The 14,667-nt window shown below is 41.5% G+C and overlaps 1 protein-coding gene across 1 annotated transcript in view; it reads left to right on the plus strand.

Moving 5' to 3' along the window:
• LOC128123355 (NXPE family member 1-like) overlaps nucleotides 1-9,756 on the plus strand; it is a 41,212-nt gene extending 31,456 nt beyond the window's left edge. The window contains exons 8-9 of the mRNA XM_052759675.1: nucleotides 3,418-3,630; nucleotides 3,861-9,756. Of these exons, the coding sequence (XP_052615635.1) occupies nucleotides 3,418-3,630; nucleotides 3,861-4,396 (749 nt within the window). The 3' untranslated portion in view covers nucleotides 4,397-9,756. The remainder of the gene's footprint in view (nucleotides 1-3,417; nucleotides 3,631-3,860) is intronic.
• The last annotated feature ends 4,911 nt before the right edge of the window (nucleotides 9,757-14,667 follow it).

Raw genomic sequence — 14,667 nt, forward strand, 5'->3', positions numbered from 1 at the left:
CCTCCAACAAGGCCACACCTCCTAATAGAGCCACTCGCGACCAGGCATTCAAACACATGAATCTACAGGAGCCATTCCTATTCAAATCACCACACTTACTACACTCAGTCAAGGGACAGCTGACTGCATGTCTTTCTGGTTCAAGAGAAGAGTGTTGCTGTGCCTTCTGCAGTTTCTAGAGGCTGCCCACATCCCTTGTAGCCTACCCTCAGGCTCCAGAGCCACAACCATGTCAAATATTCACGCTACATCTCTCTTGTCCATCCTGCTGCCTCCTTCTTCAACTGATGAGATGAGGTTGACCCAGATAACACAGAATAAGCTTCATCACAGCCCATATACTCATTTACATCTGGAAAATTTCTTCTGCCATAGAAAGCAACATAGTCACAGGTTTGAGGAATCAAGGCCTGAGAAATTTCAGGGACAATGCATTGCAGCCATTAGCACACCTTCCACAATCTCTAAAGTAATTAAAAATATGATAGGGTTACATATGATTGGCCACATATTGCCCAAAATATCAGAATTAATAATGAAATAAACGTGGAGGAGTTCATGTAAGAAAACAATGCCCCAAGACAGGTGGCACACACCTTTAATCCCAGCACTCAGGAGGCAGAGGCAGGAGGATTTCCAGTAGTTTGAGGCCAGCCTGGTTTATAGAGTGAGTTCCAGGACAGCCAGGGCTACACAGAGAAACCCTGTCTTGAAAAATCAAAACAAAAAAAGAGAGAAAACAAAGCCCTGACTTACAAGTTTATACATGATATGTTTTATTTAAAAAAAAAACTTGCAGGGTTTGTCTGTTTGTAGTGGCTTATCATCCAAATAAATGTACAGATCATTTTCTCAGTGCATTATCAAAGTAGGAAATATTTAGTAATGACAGGCCTGAAGTTTCCACACTTAGTGTTCAACTGTTCAGTGTGCAATGCTGCCACACCGTCTAGAAACCCAACTGTGCCACAACAAAATGGCAACATGATTAATGCAATTAAAGGAAGTTCCATTTGGCAACTAAATTACTAGGATTTGAGGGTCTAGTCTAGGTGAATTTTCTAATTCTGCCACCAGCCCCATGTCACTTTGTCCATAGGTTACAATTAACAGCTGCCCCTGGGGGGCTTGGTCTCAGGACCCACCTTGGATACCTTAACATGTAGATGTTCAAATTCCTTACATAAATACAATGGCCTATCATTTGTATATAACCTATGCACAACAACTTCTTACGGACTTCAGTCGGCTCTAGAGTGTTTCTAATACCGGCTCTGCTGCAAATGCTGAGTAAGTGGTCACAATTCAATATTGCTGAGGGAACACTGATGAGACAAAAAAAGTATTTATGTGCTCAGTACAGATGAATGTTTTTCCTGAATATCTTTCATGCATGATTGTTTCAATCCATGGATACAGAGCCTATGAATACAGCAGGTTAAGCAGGGACCAGCAAGGTGGCTCAGCAGGGAAAGACATTCGTCATCAACCCTAGCCACCTGAGTGTGATTCCTAGACCAACATAGTAGATGGAAAGAACTGAGCCCTGCTTGCTGTCCACTGACCTCCACAGGCACATCACACTGTGGCACATATGCACACACATGCACACAAACACACGCACACAATAAATCAACGCAATTTTGTTAAATGCCACAGAGGGCTAACCATATAGTCCAACCATTTAATAATGTTCTGTTTTGAGGACACAGTCAACCAGAAACTGCAAGGTCCTTGAAGGAAGCACTACGTGAGGACAGTAATGCAGAGAGATGACCAGTCCCTAATGTCTACTTCTTTCACCTTGTTTGCTAATAGAAACCAGTATTCTAGTCCAGCTCATGGTCAGCTTTCTAGAGGCTCCTGGATTCCACGGCTAAACTTTTTCTAAGAGTGTGAATAGAAGTGATACGTGAAAATTCTAGGTCGTGTGTTCCTCTCCTTCCTCCTGGCTGAACTGCAGCTAAAATGTGAGAAAATAAAGCCCCATTCAGCCTGGCATGATGCTGTATCAGAAAGAGCAGAGTGACAAGATAGAAGGGACTGTGGGTCCCAACACTATACAACATTAGCCCGGGGCTGCTCACTTGGAAACTGGTCCATGAGGAGGGAATTTTTCTATCTGTAAATTATGCTTACTGACCTTTCTTATGGCATTCTTATGTAACACAAGAAGCGATATTAGTACAGGGATGCTGATGTGACAAAACCTAGGCTGTGAGATAAGAATGTAGCTGGGTACTAGAATGCTTGACTGCCATGCATGATGCCCTCGGATCCACCCCCAGCACTGTAATACATATGTTTATTTGTTTGTTTGTGTGTATCTGTCTGTCTCTCTCTCTCTCTCTCTCTCTCTCTCTCTCTCTCTCTCTCTCTCTCTCTCTCTCTGTGTGTGTGTGTGTGTGTGTGTGTGTGTGTGTGTGTGTGTGTGTGTGTGAGGCACTAGCTCAGGGGCAGTATACCAGCATGGAGAGAATGACGAGAAAGTATGACGCAAGCAGCCATACTGTGCTGTGATAAAACACCAGGTGCCCTGCCACCGGGATGTCTAGAAAGCAGACCATGACAGAGCTGTCATGTAAGTGGGACTTGAGAAAGTAGATTATTATTAGTCCATGTGAGGTACAACTTGCCACTTTTAGCAAAGTCCTACTAAGACACTGTTGAGCTGAGCATTTCATCCTAGAGTGTTTAAATGGACCTATACTGTTAATACTATATTGAGTATCAAGACTTGGTTAATTAACATTGTTCTTTCACTAATGAAACAGAGGTAAGGGTAAGATTTGCTGATGAGGATACCACCTGACAGACCACTGTAACATTACTCAGGTTAGAGACAAGACTTTGTGACCAGAGAACCAACGAGAATGTCAAAGAAAGGAAAAAGTATCACTCAGAGCTAATGACCAGATTTAGGAGAAAATGAACAGAGAGGGGTTGAGATGACCCAGAGTCATTCAAAAGATTGAGTAGGAGAATCAAAATAGTTTTCATATCACAGTGTTATTTCACTGTTTGTTTGAAAGAATAAATAATTTTTGCAATACTTTTTATTATTAAAAAATAAATAAGAGGTATGCCACACTATGAGTATGGTGGCACACTACTTTAATCCCAGCACTCAGCAGAGGCAGGCAGATCTCTAAGTTCAAGGCCAGCCTGGTCTACATAGTGAGTTCCAGGTCAGCCAGGGCTACACAGTGAGACCTTGCCTGGAAAAGAAAAGAAGAGAGAGAGAGAATTAGTTAGGGTGCCTAAAAACATACCTAGTAGTCAAAAATAAAGTAAGAGGGAAAAAGTTTAAGTAGTTAGAAAAAGAAACAGATAGAGAAAGGGGGAGGGGAACCGAGGGGGACACGGGGCGTTTGACTCATGCCCTCAAAACCACTGTCCACAAATATCTGTTGCCAGAGAGTGAAAATGGGAGAACGAAATGTCAGATGGGGACGGAGATTCCCACGCCCAGTGGTTACACTTTCAGAGGAAGCTGGATCGCAGCCCAGTGCAAGCAGAGTCTGTTCAGCTCCAGTCAGATACGTGACTGTTTGAAAGGAAAACTCATTTACCTCCTGGGAGACTCAACTCTGCGTCAGTGGATCAACTACTTTCCCAAAGTTGCAAAAAGTACGTAATCATTTTTATATTCTTTCAGAGACCCACGCTGACCCTATGGTGCTTTGAATGTGGTCTCCTTCCTCTTTGCCAAGGCTGGTTTGTTTTTTGTTTTATTTTACCTTCTAGGTTTGAGTCTTTAAATATATTTTTTTAATCTTCCTCTCATAAATATTGTTCTTCCTTTCCACATTACTTCACCATTACCTTCTACTTAAAGATCCTTTCTGTGTCCTTGTCAGCCCTGAAGCCTTTCGATCTGCATGGGACAGGACTATATAAGAAACATTTGCTTCTGGATGCCGAAAGGCACACTCTTGTTGAATGGAAAAAGCACAGCCATCCTTTCATCACGGTCCAGCTCTACTCTGTGATAGATGATGGCTATATTCCTCAGGAAATTGACCGCTTACCAGGTGACAAAGATACTGTCGTCGTCATTACCTTGGGCCAGCACTTCAGACCCTTCCCCATGGAACTTTTCATTCGTAGAGCCATCAGTATCCAAAAGGCTATTGAGCGACTCTTCCTCAGAAGCCCTGACACTAAAGTCATCATTAAGACAGAGAATATCAGGGAGACGTACTTAGATACAGAGAAGTTCGGAGACTTCCACGGTTATATTCAGTATCTAACCATGAAGGACATTTTCAAAGACCTTCATGTGGGTATCATTGATGCCTGGGACATGACCATTGCATGTGGTAGCTATCTGCTCCACCCGCCTGACGAAGTGATTGGAAATCAGATTGCCGTGTTTTTAAACTACATTTGCTAAAGCTGCATCACTCGGAGCCAATGCCCACCGGTCATGCCATGTGTTTCATCAGTGAAGTTTTATTCAATTAGGGTCTGTCCAAGAAGAAATCAAATAATTTAAAAGAATCTGTCTTGGAATAGAGATGCCACTCAGTTGAAAGAGTGTTTGCTTAGCAGGCATGGGGCCTTGGGTTCAGCTGTCAGCACCACATAAGCAGGGAATGGTGGTACATGGTTTTAATTCCAGCACTCAGGAGGACAGAAGTCCAAGGTCATCTTTAGTTACACAGTCAGGTCAAGGAGAGTCTGGGCTACCTGAAAACCTTGCTTGATTAAAAATAATAGTCATGGCCGGGCGGTGGTGGCACACACCTTTGAGCCCAGCACTCGGGAGGCAGAGGCAGGCGGATGGATCTCTGTGAGTTCGGGGCCAGCCTGGTCTACAGAGCGAGTTCCAGGATAGGCTCCAAAAGCTATGCAGAGAAACCCTGTCTTGAAAAACCAAAACAGAAATATTAATAATAATAATAGTCATAATCTTGACAGGAAACATACTTAAGAACAGTGACTATTAAAGACGGGATATAAAGCCAAGAAAACTAGGTGTGAAGGACAATCCCAGAATGCACTCGGTTTATCTCCGTGTTAATAAATACCGTTGTTCTTTAGGTAAGTTTGAGTCATGATTTCTATTACTCTTGGATGAACTAAGTGTCAGTAAAGGTTAAAGGGAACAGGGCTGTTATTGACATTATGTTCTGAGATTTTAGAAAAAGAAACACCTTTTTTTTTTGTTTCTGCAAAAGAGCAGAGAGTATCTAAGGCTTTGGGGACTAGCTACCTCTGTCACCAGTGTTCACTTCTGCCGCCAAAGCACAAATCAAGACAAACCTATAAGCAAATAAAAATGTTAGTGTTTAAAAAAAAAAATCTAGTCATTGAAGGGGTTTAGCGGCGGCACTTGTGGCTGGCGCTAGATGCTGTGGTGGCGGAAGAATCATGAGCCATGGTCACCTTTTCAGAGCTTTATTAGGAGGAAGGAGAGAGAGAGAGAGAGCATGGAGGACAGAGAGAATATGGAAAAAGGGCCCATGGGAGGACACACCCGCTTTTTAGGCTGGGATGCCATCACAGGCTGATGACATAATAAGAACATAATCCTTACAGTAATGAACACTGAAAATTGATTGGGGGAGCAGGGTTTTGAGACAGGGTCTTTCTGTGTAACAGTCCTGGTTGGCCTCGAACTCAGAGAGATCTGCCTGCCTCTGCCTTTCCGCAATGATTTTTAAGAAGCAGAAACCATTCTTAGACCACAAGAACTAAAATAAACAAACAAACAAACAAAATTAAACACAGAGTGACATGTTCAGCCTCTACGCCATGCTTTGCAGACACTTTATTTGAAACAAACAACAATAACAAAATGGGTAGAACTGAAAAACAACAACAAAAACAAAACCCTCAAAAACTAAAGAGGAAACCAGTGTCCAACTGAAAATAGGAGAAAACTCCAGGCCCTGAAAAAATAATCAATCAGAAAACCATAGGAAGCATTAGTTACTGAACGAAACACAGCCATCATTTCTTAGGATGTTAGCATTGCTTTTCCTGGGGAGACATGAAGGAAGATATTCCACAGTAATCTAGTATACAGGAAAGTTTGGGGGTCATTATTTAAAGGCGTATAGGTGGCTTTTTCTCTTCAGTACTGCAGAACCCAGGACCTTGAACATCCTAGGTGCTATCCTCTCCCACCAAGCAGCATCTCTAGTCTGTTTCCTAGGTTAGAAATAGGAGGCATACGTTTGGATGTTGCTCCTCAGTAAGAAATCAAGCTAGGGAATCTAGGCTGAGAAAAACAGATGCCAGCTAATAGTCCTCCCGGGTCACAAGTTCTAGGCCAGCCCAGTCTACAAGTGAGTTCCAGGCTAGTGTGGACCGAGGAAGACAAACAGAAGTCAGAGTCCTAAGTTAGTTGGTCGTTTTCTCAGAGAAATAAGAGACTAAAATGGAAAATTTGAGATGGTAGCCTAACACAAGCTCATCACACAAAATTTTACTTTTTATCCCTGTAGAAACAGATGATCAGACAAATGACTTCAATTGTGTGGTATCTGCACAGAAATTACGCACACCTTTCAGTGTATTAAGTCATAGGCATTTAGTACTTTTTGACCCATGGTAAATTATCCTTTAAATATTTACTGTGGTGAAACATATATTATGCTTATAAATATGTACAAAATTTAGAAAATAATGCAAATCTTTAAAAACTGTTTGCCTGAGTAACTCAATGGTTAGGAATAAGCACAAAGGGAGATGTGTATGATTTGGGTACACATTGTTCCCAAGTAGAAGGATTAGACACTCCTATAGTTTAAATGCAATTCTAGTCAAAGTCTGACTGGATTGTGTGTGTATGTGAAATCATTCTCAATTTTCTAAGGGGATTTTTAGGGACCAAAAAAAATTAGATATTGCTGAAAATTAATAGTGTTAAAGAAGTTCCTTTCTAAATATCAAGATTTGCTTCAAAGCTATCAAAACACGACAGTGCCAACATGGCAGGATAGAAGGGTAGGAAGAGCTCTGTACATAGAGTTGCTTACTTTGTGATAAACAGGGCACTGATGAGCAACGAGGAAGACCGTTTCCTGAGTCAGAAGGTCAGGGGAGATACCTGCCAATAAAGCGCTTGCTATGCAAGCATGAGAACCTGAATTTGGATCCTCAGAATCCACATCAAGAGCCAGATGTAACAGTGCACATCTGTAATCCCAGCTGAAGAAGAGGAGACAGGGAGATCCCTGGAGTTCACTGACCAGCCAACCCAGGCAAATTGGTGAGCCACAAATTCAGTGAGAGACCCTGTCTAAAAAAATAAGGTGGAGAGAGACTGAGGAAGATACCTGATGTCAACTTCAGGTCTCCACGTGCACCTCACACACATGTATGCACACACCCACATGGATACATACGCAACATACTCATGCCACACACACACATCAATAAATGCACACCTAGAAATGAATAAATAAGAGTTCTGGGAAAGCAGGACATAAGAAAGTTTTCATACATTACACTAGTCTCCAAAAATAAAATAAATTTCAAGGGGAATAAAGCTATAATTGTGGAAAAAACACAGCAGGGAAGATAAATGACAAGTGGGGTGGGAGGCACTTGGAAATTATATCCTTAAAAATAAGCAAATCTATCTGTCATTTAGAGATCTCTTGAGAATAAAAAGAAAAAGATCCAGAGAGAAAAATTAGCCATACAGTAAATGTGTGTGTTAGCCCTGAATGTGTGTAATTCGGAACTTTAAATGGCCTTTATGCACAGAAAAAGAAACACATATTTTAAAAAAAAAAGAAATGCACATTAAAGTTGAACTGAGAGATTTCTCATCTATCAGACTGGCAGAAGTCCAAGTTTGGGTATACACTGTGCTGATGGGCCTGTGGAGAAGCCGGCGCTCTCAGGCATGGCTGATGGAAACACAAAACGGCATGGTGCCTATGGAGGGAAATTTGGGAATGTTAAGAAAAATTACATATGTATTTGTTTACCTTTTGGCCCAGCATTTGGAAAGCTACTAGCGGAAAAAAAAAACACAAAATGACTATGTGCAAGATTATCCATCGGAGCGTGATTAGTGATAGCAAAAAATGGGAAAACAAACCAAATGTGCATCTGATGGAGGACCAGTAAGATGAATTATGATGCCTCTTTCAGAACAATACAGTGCAGCATAAAGAGAGACTAGGAAACTCTTTAAACTGTAGCAATGAAACCTCCAGGATAAGCAGGGGAAAGAATGGTGCGGTGTGTACTGTGCAACCTCTTGGGTAAGAAAAATGGAAGGATACCATTAAACGTATTTGTTGATACTAACAACAAGAAACTAACGGAAAATAAACAAGAAATGGATAAAATGCAGTTTGTAAAATCTTGAAGGATTTGTGGGTAGAAGTAAGACTTCTGTAATATACACTGTTACATAGTTTTCATTCTGGAGCCACATGACTTGCACATTCAACACATTAAATCAAGAATTTAAAAAAAAAAAATAAGAGACTGCCGGGCGGTGGTAGCGCACGCCTTTAATCCCAGCACTCGGGAGGCAGAGCCAGGCAAATCTCTGTGAGTTCGAGGTCAGCCTGGGCTACCAAGTGAGTTCCAGGAGAGGCGCAAATCTACCAGAGAAACCCTGTCTCAAAAAACCAAAAAAAAAAAAGAGAGACTGGTTCAATATCTGACCCACATGATGGAGAGTGAGAACCAGCTTCCTCGAGTTATGCTCTGACCTCCACTCATGCACCATGGTGCCCCTGCCCCCACACACAAAATACATAAAAATGTAATAAATTATTATTTTTAAAAATAAAAAATAAATTCTGAAAAATGCAGTCACTATTCACAGCAGGCTTATACTCTAAGAAATGTTTCCAAGGGTGCTTGTGCTTACAGAAACCAAGGTGCTGTAGGTCAATCAACATGGCCTCTTGGTGCAATCAATATACATGAAACATCTGAGGCCAATGCCAGTACAATACGTGTGTTGTATATAATAAACTGCATTTTTCATAAGTGCAAGGAAACACTATGAAATGATAGCATACTAACTACACGAGCCAGTAACATACTTAGTACTAATATCACGAGTTATACCTGTCCTTAACTGCTAGACTTTTGCAGAACCAGCAGCAGAGTATATTCATAAGGGCATTCATCACCACAGATATCAATAATATCTGGCTAAAACTGCACAATAGCGCCAACATCAGTGGCAACAGGAGATTTCCAGCCCCATTATGAGCTGGTGGGATCACTGTTGTACATTCAGTCAGTTGTTGACGGGACCACATTATGAGCAGTGTAACTATAAATCCAATGCAAATTAGTATGGTGACACAAAGCACTTCTTTTGTTTTCTCTCTGGGATTAACACATTTAAGAATGATGTTTTGACAATACTTCCTCGGGTGAAATATATTTTCAGAATAACTAGAACTTGGGGCTAGAGGGATGACTCAGTGGCTAAGAGCACTTCCTGCTCTTTCAGAGGACCAGAATTCAATTCCCAGCACCCATGTCAGGCAGCTCACGACCACCTGTAACTACAGCTCTGACACACTCTTCCAGCTTCCATTGGCACCAACACACACACACACACACACACACACACACAAAAATTTTTTTTAAATCTTTAAAAATAGAACAGAAAATACCAACTTTACACAATAATCTTATTAGAAATAATATTGCCATTATTTTGCAAGTGTTTTTATATTTTGTTGAATAAAGTAAATGATTATTTTAATGACATTAAGGAAATTAGATTTTTAGTGTAAAAAGATGTAAATTAAAAGGTTTTTAATTTATTTTTGAAATTAAAATACAATTACATTGTTTCTCTTCCATCTCTTTCCTCCCTCCAGCCCATCCTATGTACCCTCTCTCTTGTTCTCTCTCAAATCCATGGTCTCTTTTTCTTTAATTGTTGTCATTCTTTTGTGCATGTGTGTTTGTGTGTGTGTGTGTGTGTGTGTGTGTGTGTGTGTGTGTTTCTCAATATGTATCTACAACCTGCTCAATCCATACAAAGTAACTTGTACATATATGATTTCAGAGCTGGCCACTTGAGACTGGGTATATTGTCACCTCCATGCAAGTTCCATCAGGGGATGAGAACCCCATGTTCTAAGCACAGAATGAGCCTAGAGAGGGCAGGTGGCCCAGTGATTGCATTGGTCCCAGGCCTCATCCTAGCTAAGGAGAGATGTACAGTTTCTACAAGGTTTAAATCCAGTTGGGAAGAAGGGAAGGAAGAAACAGTTGTGGATATATAGATGTCCATTTTTATAAAACAAACACTGTGGGACACAGAGAGTTATTCTCCATTCCAATATCAGTGGGCGACCTTACTTCACTCTCACAAATAGCTGGGTCACATGGATAAACAAAATCAGCAAAGAAACTACTTATAGATCTCTATTGCAGATCAAATAAACTTAATGAATATGTACAGAATAGTCTACCCAACAACAGAATAATACATATTCTTGTCATCAGCATGGGGAATTTTTTTTCCAAAACAAGCCATATTTTAGGTCATATGACAAGTCTTAACAAATACAGGAAAAAATTAGAAATAATTTCTTTTTTATCTACTTAGGACAGAATGAAACTAGAAACCAAGAAGGATGAAAAACTACAGAACTATTAAAACACATGGAGATTGAACAATACACTGTTGAACAGTGGGTCATTGTAGAAATCAAGAAAAATTTTCTTGTATTGTATTTATTTATGGGGAGGCGGGGCAGGAGGAGCCCATATGTATCACAGTGCATGTGCAGCAGTCAAAAGTCAATGCGCTGGTGATGGTTCCCTCCTTCCACCGTGCAGATCTCTGAGACCAAACCTAAATTGGCAAGCTTGGTGCTACAGCATGCATCCCCTCACATAACAATAATTAATAAATAATTTGTGCAGGGACACAGCACATTTTACAAAGAACTCAAAACAAAGTAACAGCATACTCACCTATGAACTGGAAACAAAGTTTCAAAGAATTATTATTTTTAAAATAATAATTTATTACATTTTTATGTATTTGGGGGGGGCAGGGGCACCATGGTGCATGAGTGGAGGTCAGAGCATAACTCGAGGAATCTGGTTCTCACTCTCCATCATGTGGGTCAGTAATTATCAGATGTACACACAACAATAACTAATAAATAATTTGTGCAGGGACACAGCACATTTTACAAAGAACTCAAAACAAAGTAACAGCATACTCACCTATGAACTGGAAACGAAGTTCTGTGTTCATAATGAGGATGATTATTTGAACTGCTTTCTAAATTTGTATTTATTAATGTAAGTGTGCATGTATGTGTGTGTATGTGTGACAGAGAGAGGGGGGAGAGGAAGAGGGAGAGAGGGAGGGGGGGGAGGGAGAGAGGGAGGGAGGGGGAAGGAGCGGGGAGAGGGGGAGAGAGAGAGATTGGACATGGGCACATGTGCCATGGCTCATATGTGGAGGTCAGACAACAAGCGTGTGGAGTTTGTTCTTTCCTGTCCACCTTTGCACAGGCTGGGGTTGTGGGGATCGAACTCAGGTCACCAGGCTTGCAGAGCAAGCACTTTAATCATTGAGGCATCTCGCCAGCCCGGGACATTCTTTAATGCTCTGATTTCTGAGTTGGAGGAGGGACAGAGGCTGACTTTACGATGTAAGGAATGGGAAGTCAAGTAAGGACCAGGAAGCCTGGGACTTCCACAGTTTACAGTCACCTTGATTGTGCTAAGGATACGTGCTGAAAGCCAGAAATGCCTTGGTGGAGAAGACATTGAAGTAGCTATGAGGAAGGTGAGGCTCTGTTCTGAGACTCATTCATTCATTGAAGTCGTATTTAATCAACAGCTATTACTTGGGAGGCCATGAGATGAACAGAGCTCAACAAGACCAACATGGTCCCTACCCGCCTTTACTGAGCATCTAGACAGAATACAGCTAAATAGTGAGCTAGTGCAATTGTGTGTAACACCTATCACAGAAAGATGCCAGGGGACCCAGGAGTCACCTGCCGTGCATTGGGGATCCAGAGAATGTGTCCTAGAGGAAATGATATCTACAGAGTGCAGGGAGGCAAATACAGAGGCCGAAGAACATCCCAGAGAGAAGGAATGCTCCAGAAGGAATTGTATGTTCCAAAGGAGTACTGTTTCCATGTGACTTAATACACACACCCCTTCCTTGTGTGCTGTCTCATTTTCAAATGGCTCATGTAGTGAGTGGTTCACAGAATATTGCTGGCATGTCTATTAGAGTTAACTGTATGCCTCACTTTTACAATTACCAGGAGTCCACAAAGGTTGTAAGAAAAAGGTCTACTTTCTTCATTTGTTCAAAAGAAGTCTCACAGTTTAATCTACTCCAGGTCAGACTTACACTGCCTGGTGATATATTGTGTGTAGAAGCATTTTTCTTTAAAGTTAGGAAAGATGTAATATTCTGATAGCTTAACAACAACTTTATAACTTGAGATGTGAATTTGAGTGAGATGTACAGAGTTCAAACTACTATGTCTGTGCTTCCTACTAAATTAAAAAAACATTTAGTGTGTGTGTGTGTGTGTGTGTGTGTGTGCGCGCGCACATGCACACTCAATATGGAGCTTGTATGGGGCTTCTCTCTTTCCATCATGTGGGACTTAGGGATCAAACCCAAGTTGTCAGGCTTGGCAGCAAGCTCCTTTACCTGTGGAGCCATCCCACCAGCCCTCCTACTGAATTTGAAATGACTCGAGTTTTGACTTTTAATGCCTTATGACAGAGACTCTAGAATGTAAACCAATGGGTGAGTGTTCCTGGAGCTGAAGAGGTGGCTCAGTGATGAAGAGCACTTGTTACTCTTACAAAGGACCTGACTTCCGTTCACAACTTCCATACTGGGTGGCTCACAATCACCTGTCATTCCAGACACAAAAGATCCAATGCACTCTTCTGGCTTCCTTGGGCACTGGCACACAGGACACACACACACACACACTTAAAAAACACTTCTTATGAGATGACACGCACACAGGAAGTAGTGATGAACCAAAATTATCAAGTTCCCAGATCCAGACTACAATGTCGTGAGGTACAAGAATGTCAGACAGGACAATGTGAAGTACCTGCATGTTATGGATGTGGTGGTGGATGAACATATTAATGACTAAGACGCCCTATACCAGCTTTCAAAGCCAGGATGATTAAAGAATCAGTTTGCTGTTTTGTGAGGAGACAAGAAGAGAGAATGGCTATTTGTAAATGTTCCAAATAAAATTGATGTAATGACAAAAATGTTCTCGATCCCAAATGAGTAAGTGTATTCTAGATTCCTTTCCTTAAGGGCCTGAGCTTCTTAGACTCATTTTCAAAAATTCTTTCTTGAGGGACCCAGTGGGATGGCTTAGCAGGTAAAGGAACTCATGATCCAAGTTAGATCCTCAGGACCCACACGGTGGAAGAAAAGAACTAGATCCCACAGGTGGGTCCTCTGGCTTCCAGGGGCACATGTAGCACACCCCTCTTGCCCTCCTCCACATATCTAAATGAATAAAGGCAATTTAAAAACTGCTTCTTGAGCGTTGAGTAACACCTAGACTTCACAGACAGCTGCAGTGACTTGACCCAGCCTTTAAACAGCAATTTTGCCCATGTCGATGTCTTGAGTGTGGGCCCTAACGTCAGTCAACTGCCATGGTTTGGAGAGACTGCTGCATTCACCCCTGCCTCAGCGCTGAAGAGAACACATATACACACCAGTGTTGATATGAGTAGCTGCGGTGGGTGCGGGTAGAGGACCGCACAAACACGGAAGACGAGTTTACCTTTATATTCACGCCCACTCAACCTCGCATGGCTATGGACACAGCACAGGTGCTCAGTAAGTGAGTGCCTGGCAGCCATTAGTCAGTTAGGGACACAAAAGGGGGGCACGATCTGCCAGCTTCCTCCTCTGGTGCCAAGGAAGCAAAAAAGACAGCTGACGGTTTTGAAAATTGCTGCATAGAGAAAGGGTGGTATACAATACTCTACTGTTGAACATGACTTACGTGGGGTTTTTCGGTTGGTTGTTTTCTTTGTTGTTGTTTTTGGTTTGGTTGGGTGAGTGGGTGCGGATTTTTATTCTGTGTGTGTGTGTGTGTGTGTGTGTGTGTGTGTGTGTGTGTGTGTGTGTTTGGTTGGTTTATTGGTTGGGGAGGGTAGCCGTAAAGTGAAAAGTGAATAAAAATGCAATATTGAGATAAAGTCCTTAGCTCCCAGCAATTATTCTTTGGAAAGGACACAGATTTCTGAAATTTGCAAACAGACTGAATTAAACACCAGCAATGACTCTATGAAGGGAACTTTCACTTACCTACCTCAGGGGAGATTTCCACTCTGCGGGGTGGATTTACTGCCTCCCAAAGCTGTTAAAAGTACATTTCTCCTATTTTCATTTTAAATTTTAAGTTCAGTTCTCTGAAAGTCATTAACTGTGATCTTTCTGTGTTGTCGGTGTTATTCATCTTTTAGATTTGTGTTTCATTATTATAAAATATTCACGTCCCCTGTCACCAAAACATATTAAAAATATAAATCCTCCTCACGTGCCCTTCTGGAAGCTCTACCATTGCAGTCTTACTCCCTAGAAGCCAGTGGTCACCGCAACAATGCTCTAAATGGAATTGTCTTAACATCTCCATATTTTGCATTATTTCACATCTATTTATTTGGGGGTGAGGTGGG

The sequence above is a fragment of the Peromyscus californicus genome, unplaced genomic scaffold, assembly GCF_007827085.1.
Source record: "Peromyscus californicus insignis strain IS unplaced genomic scaffold, ASM782708v3 Scaffold_11__1_contigs__length_118956290, whole genome shotgun sequence".
Taxonomy (NCBI): Eukaryota; Metazoa; Chordata; class Mammalia; order Rodentia; family Cricetidae; genus Peromyscus; species Peromyscus californicus.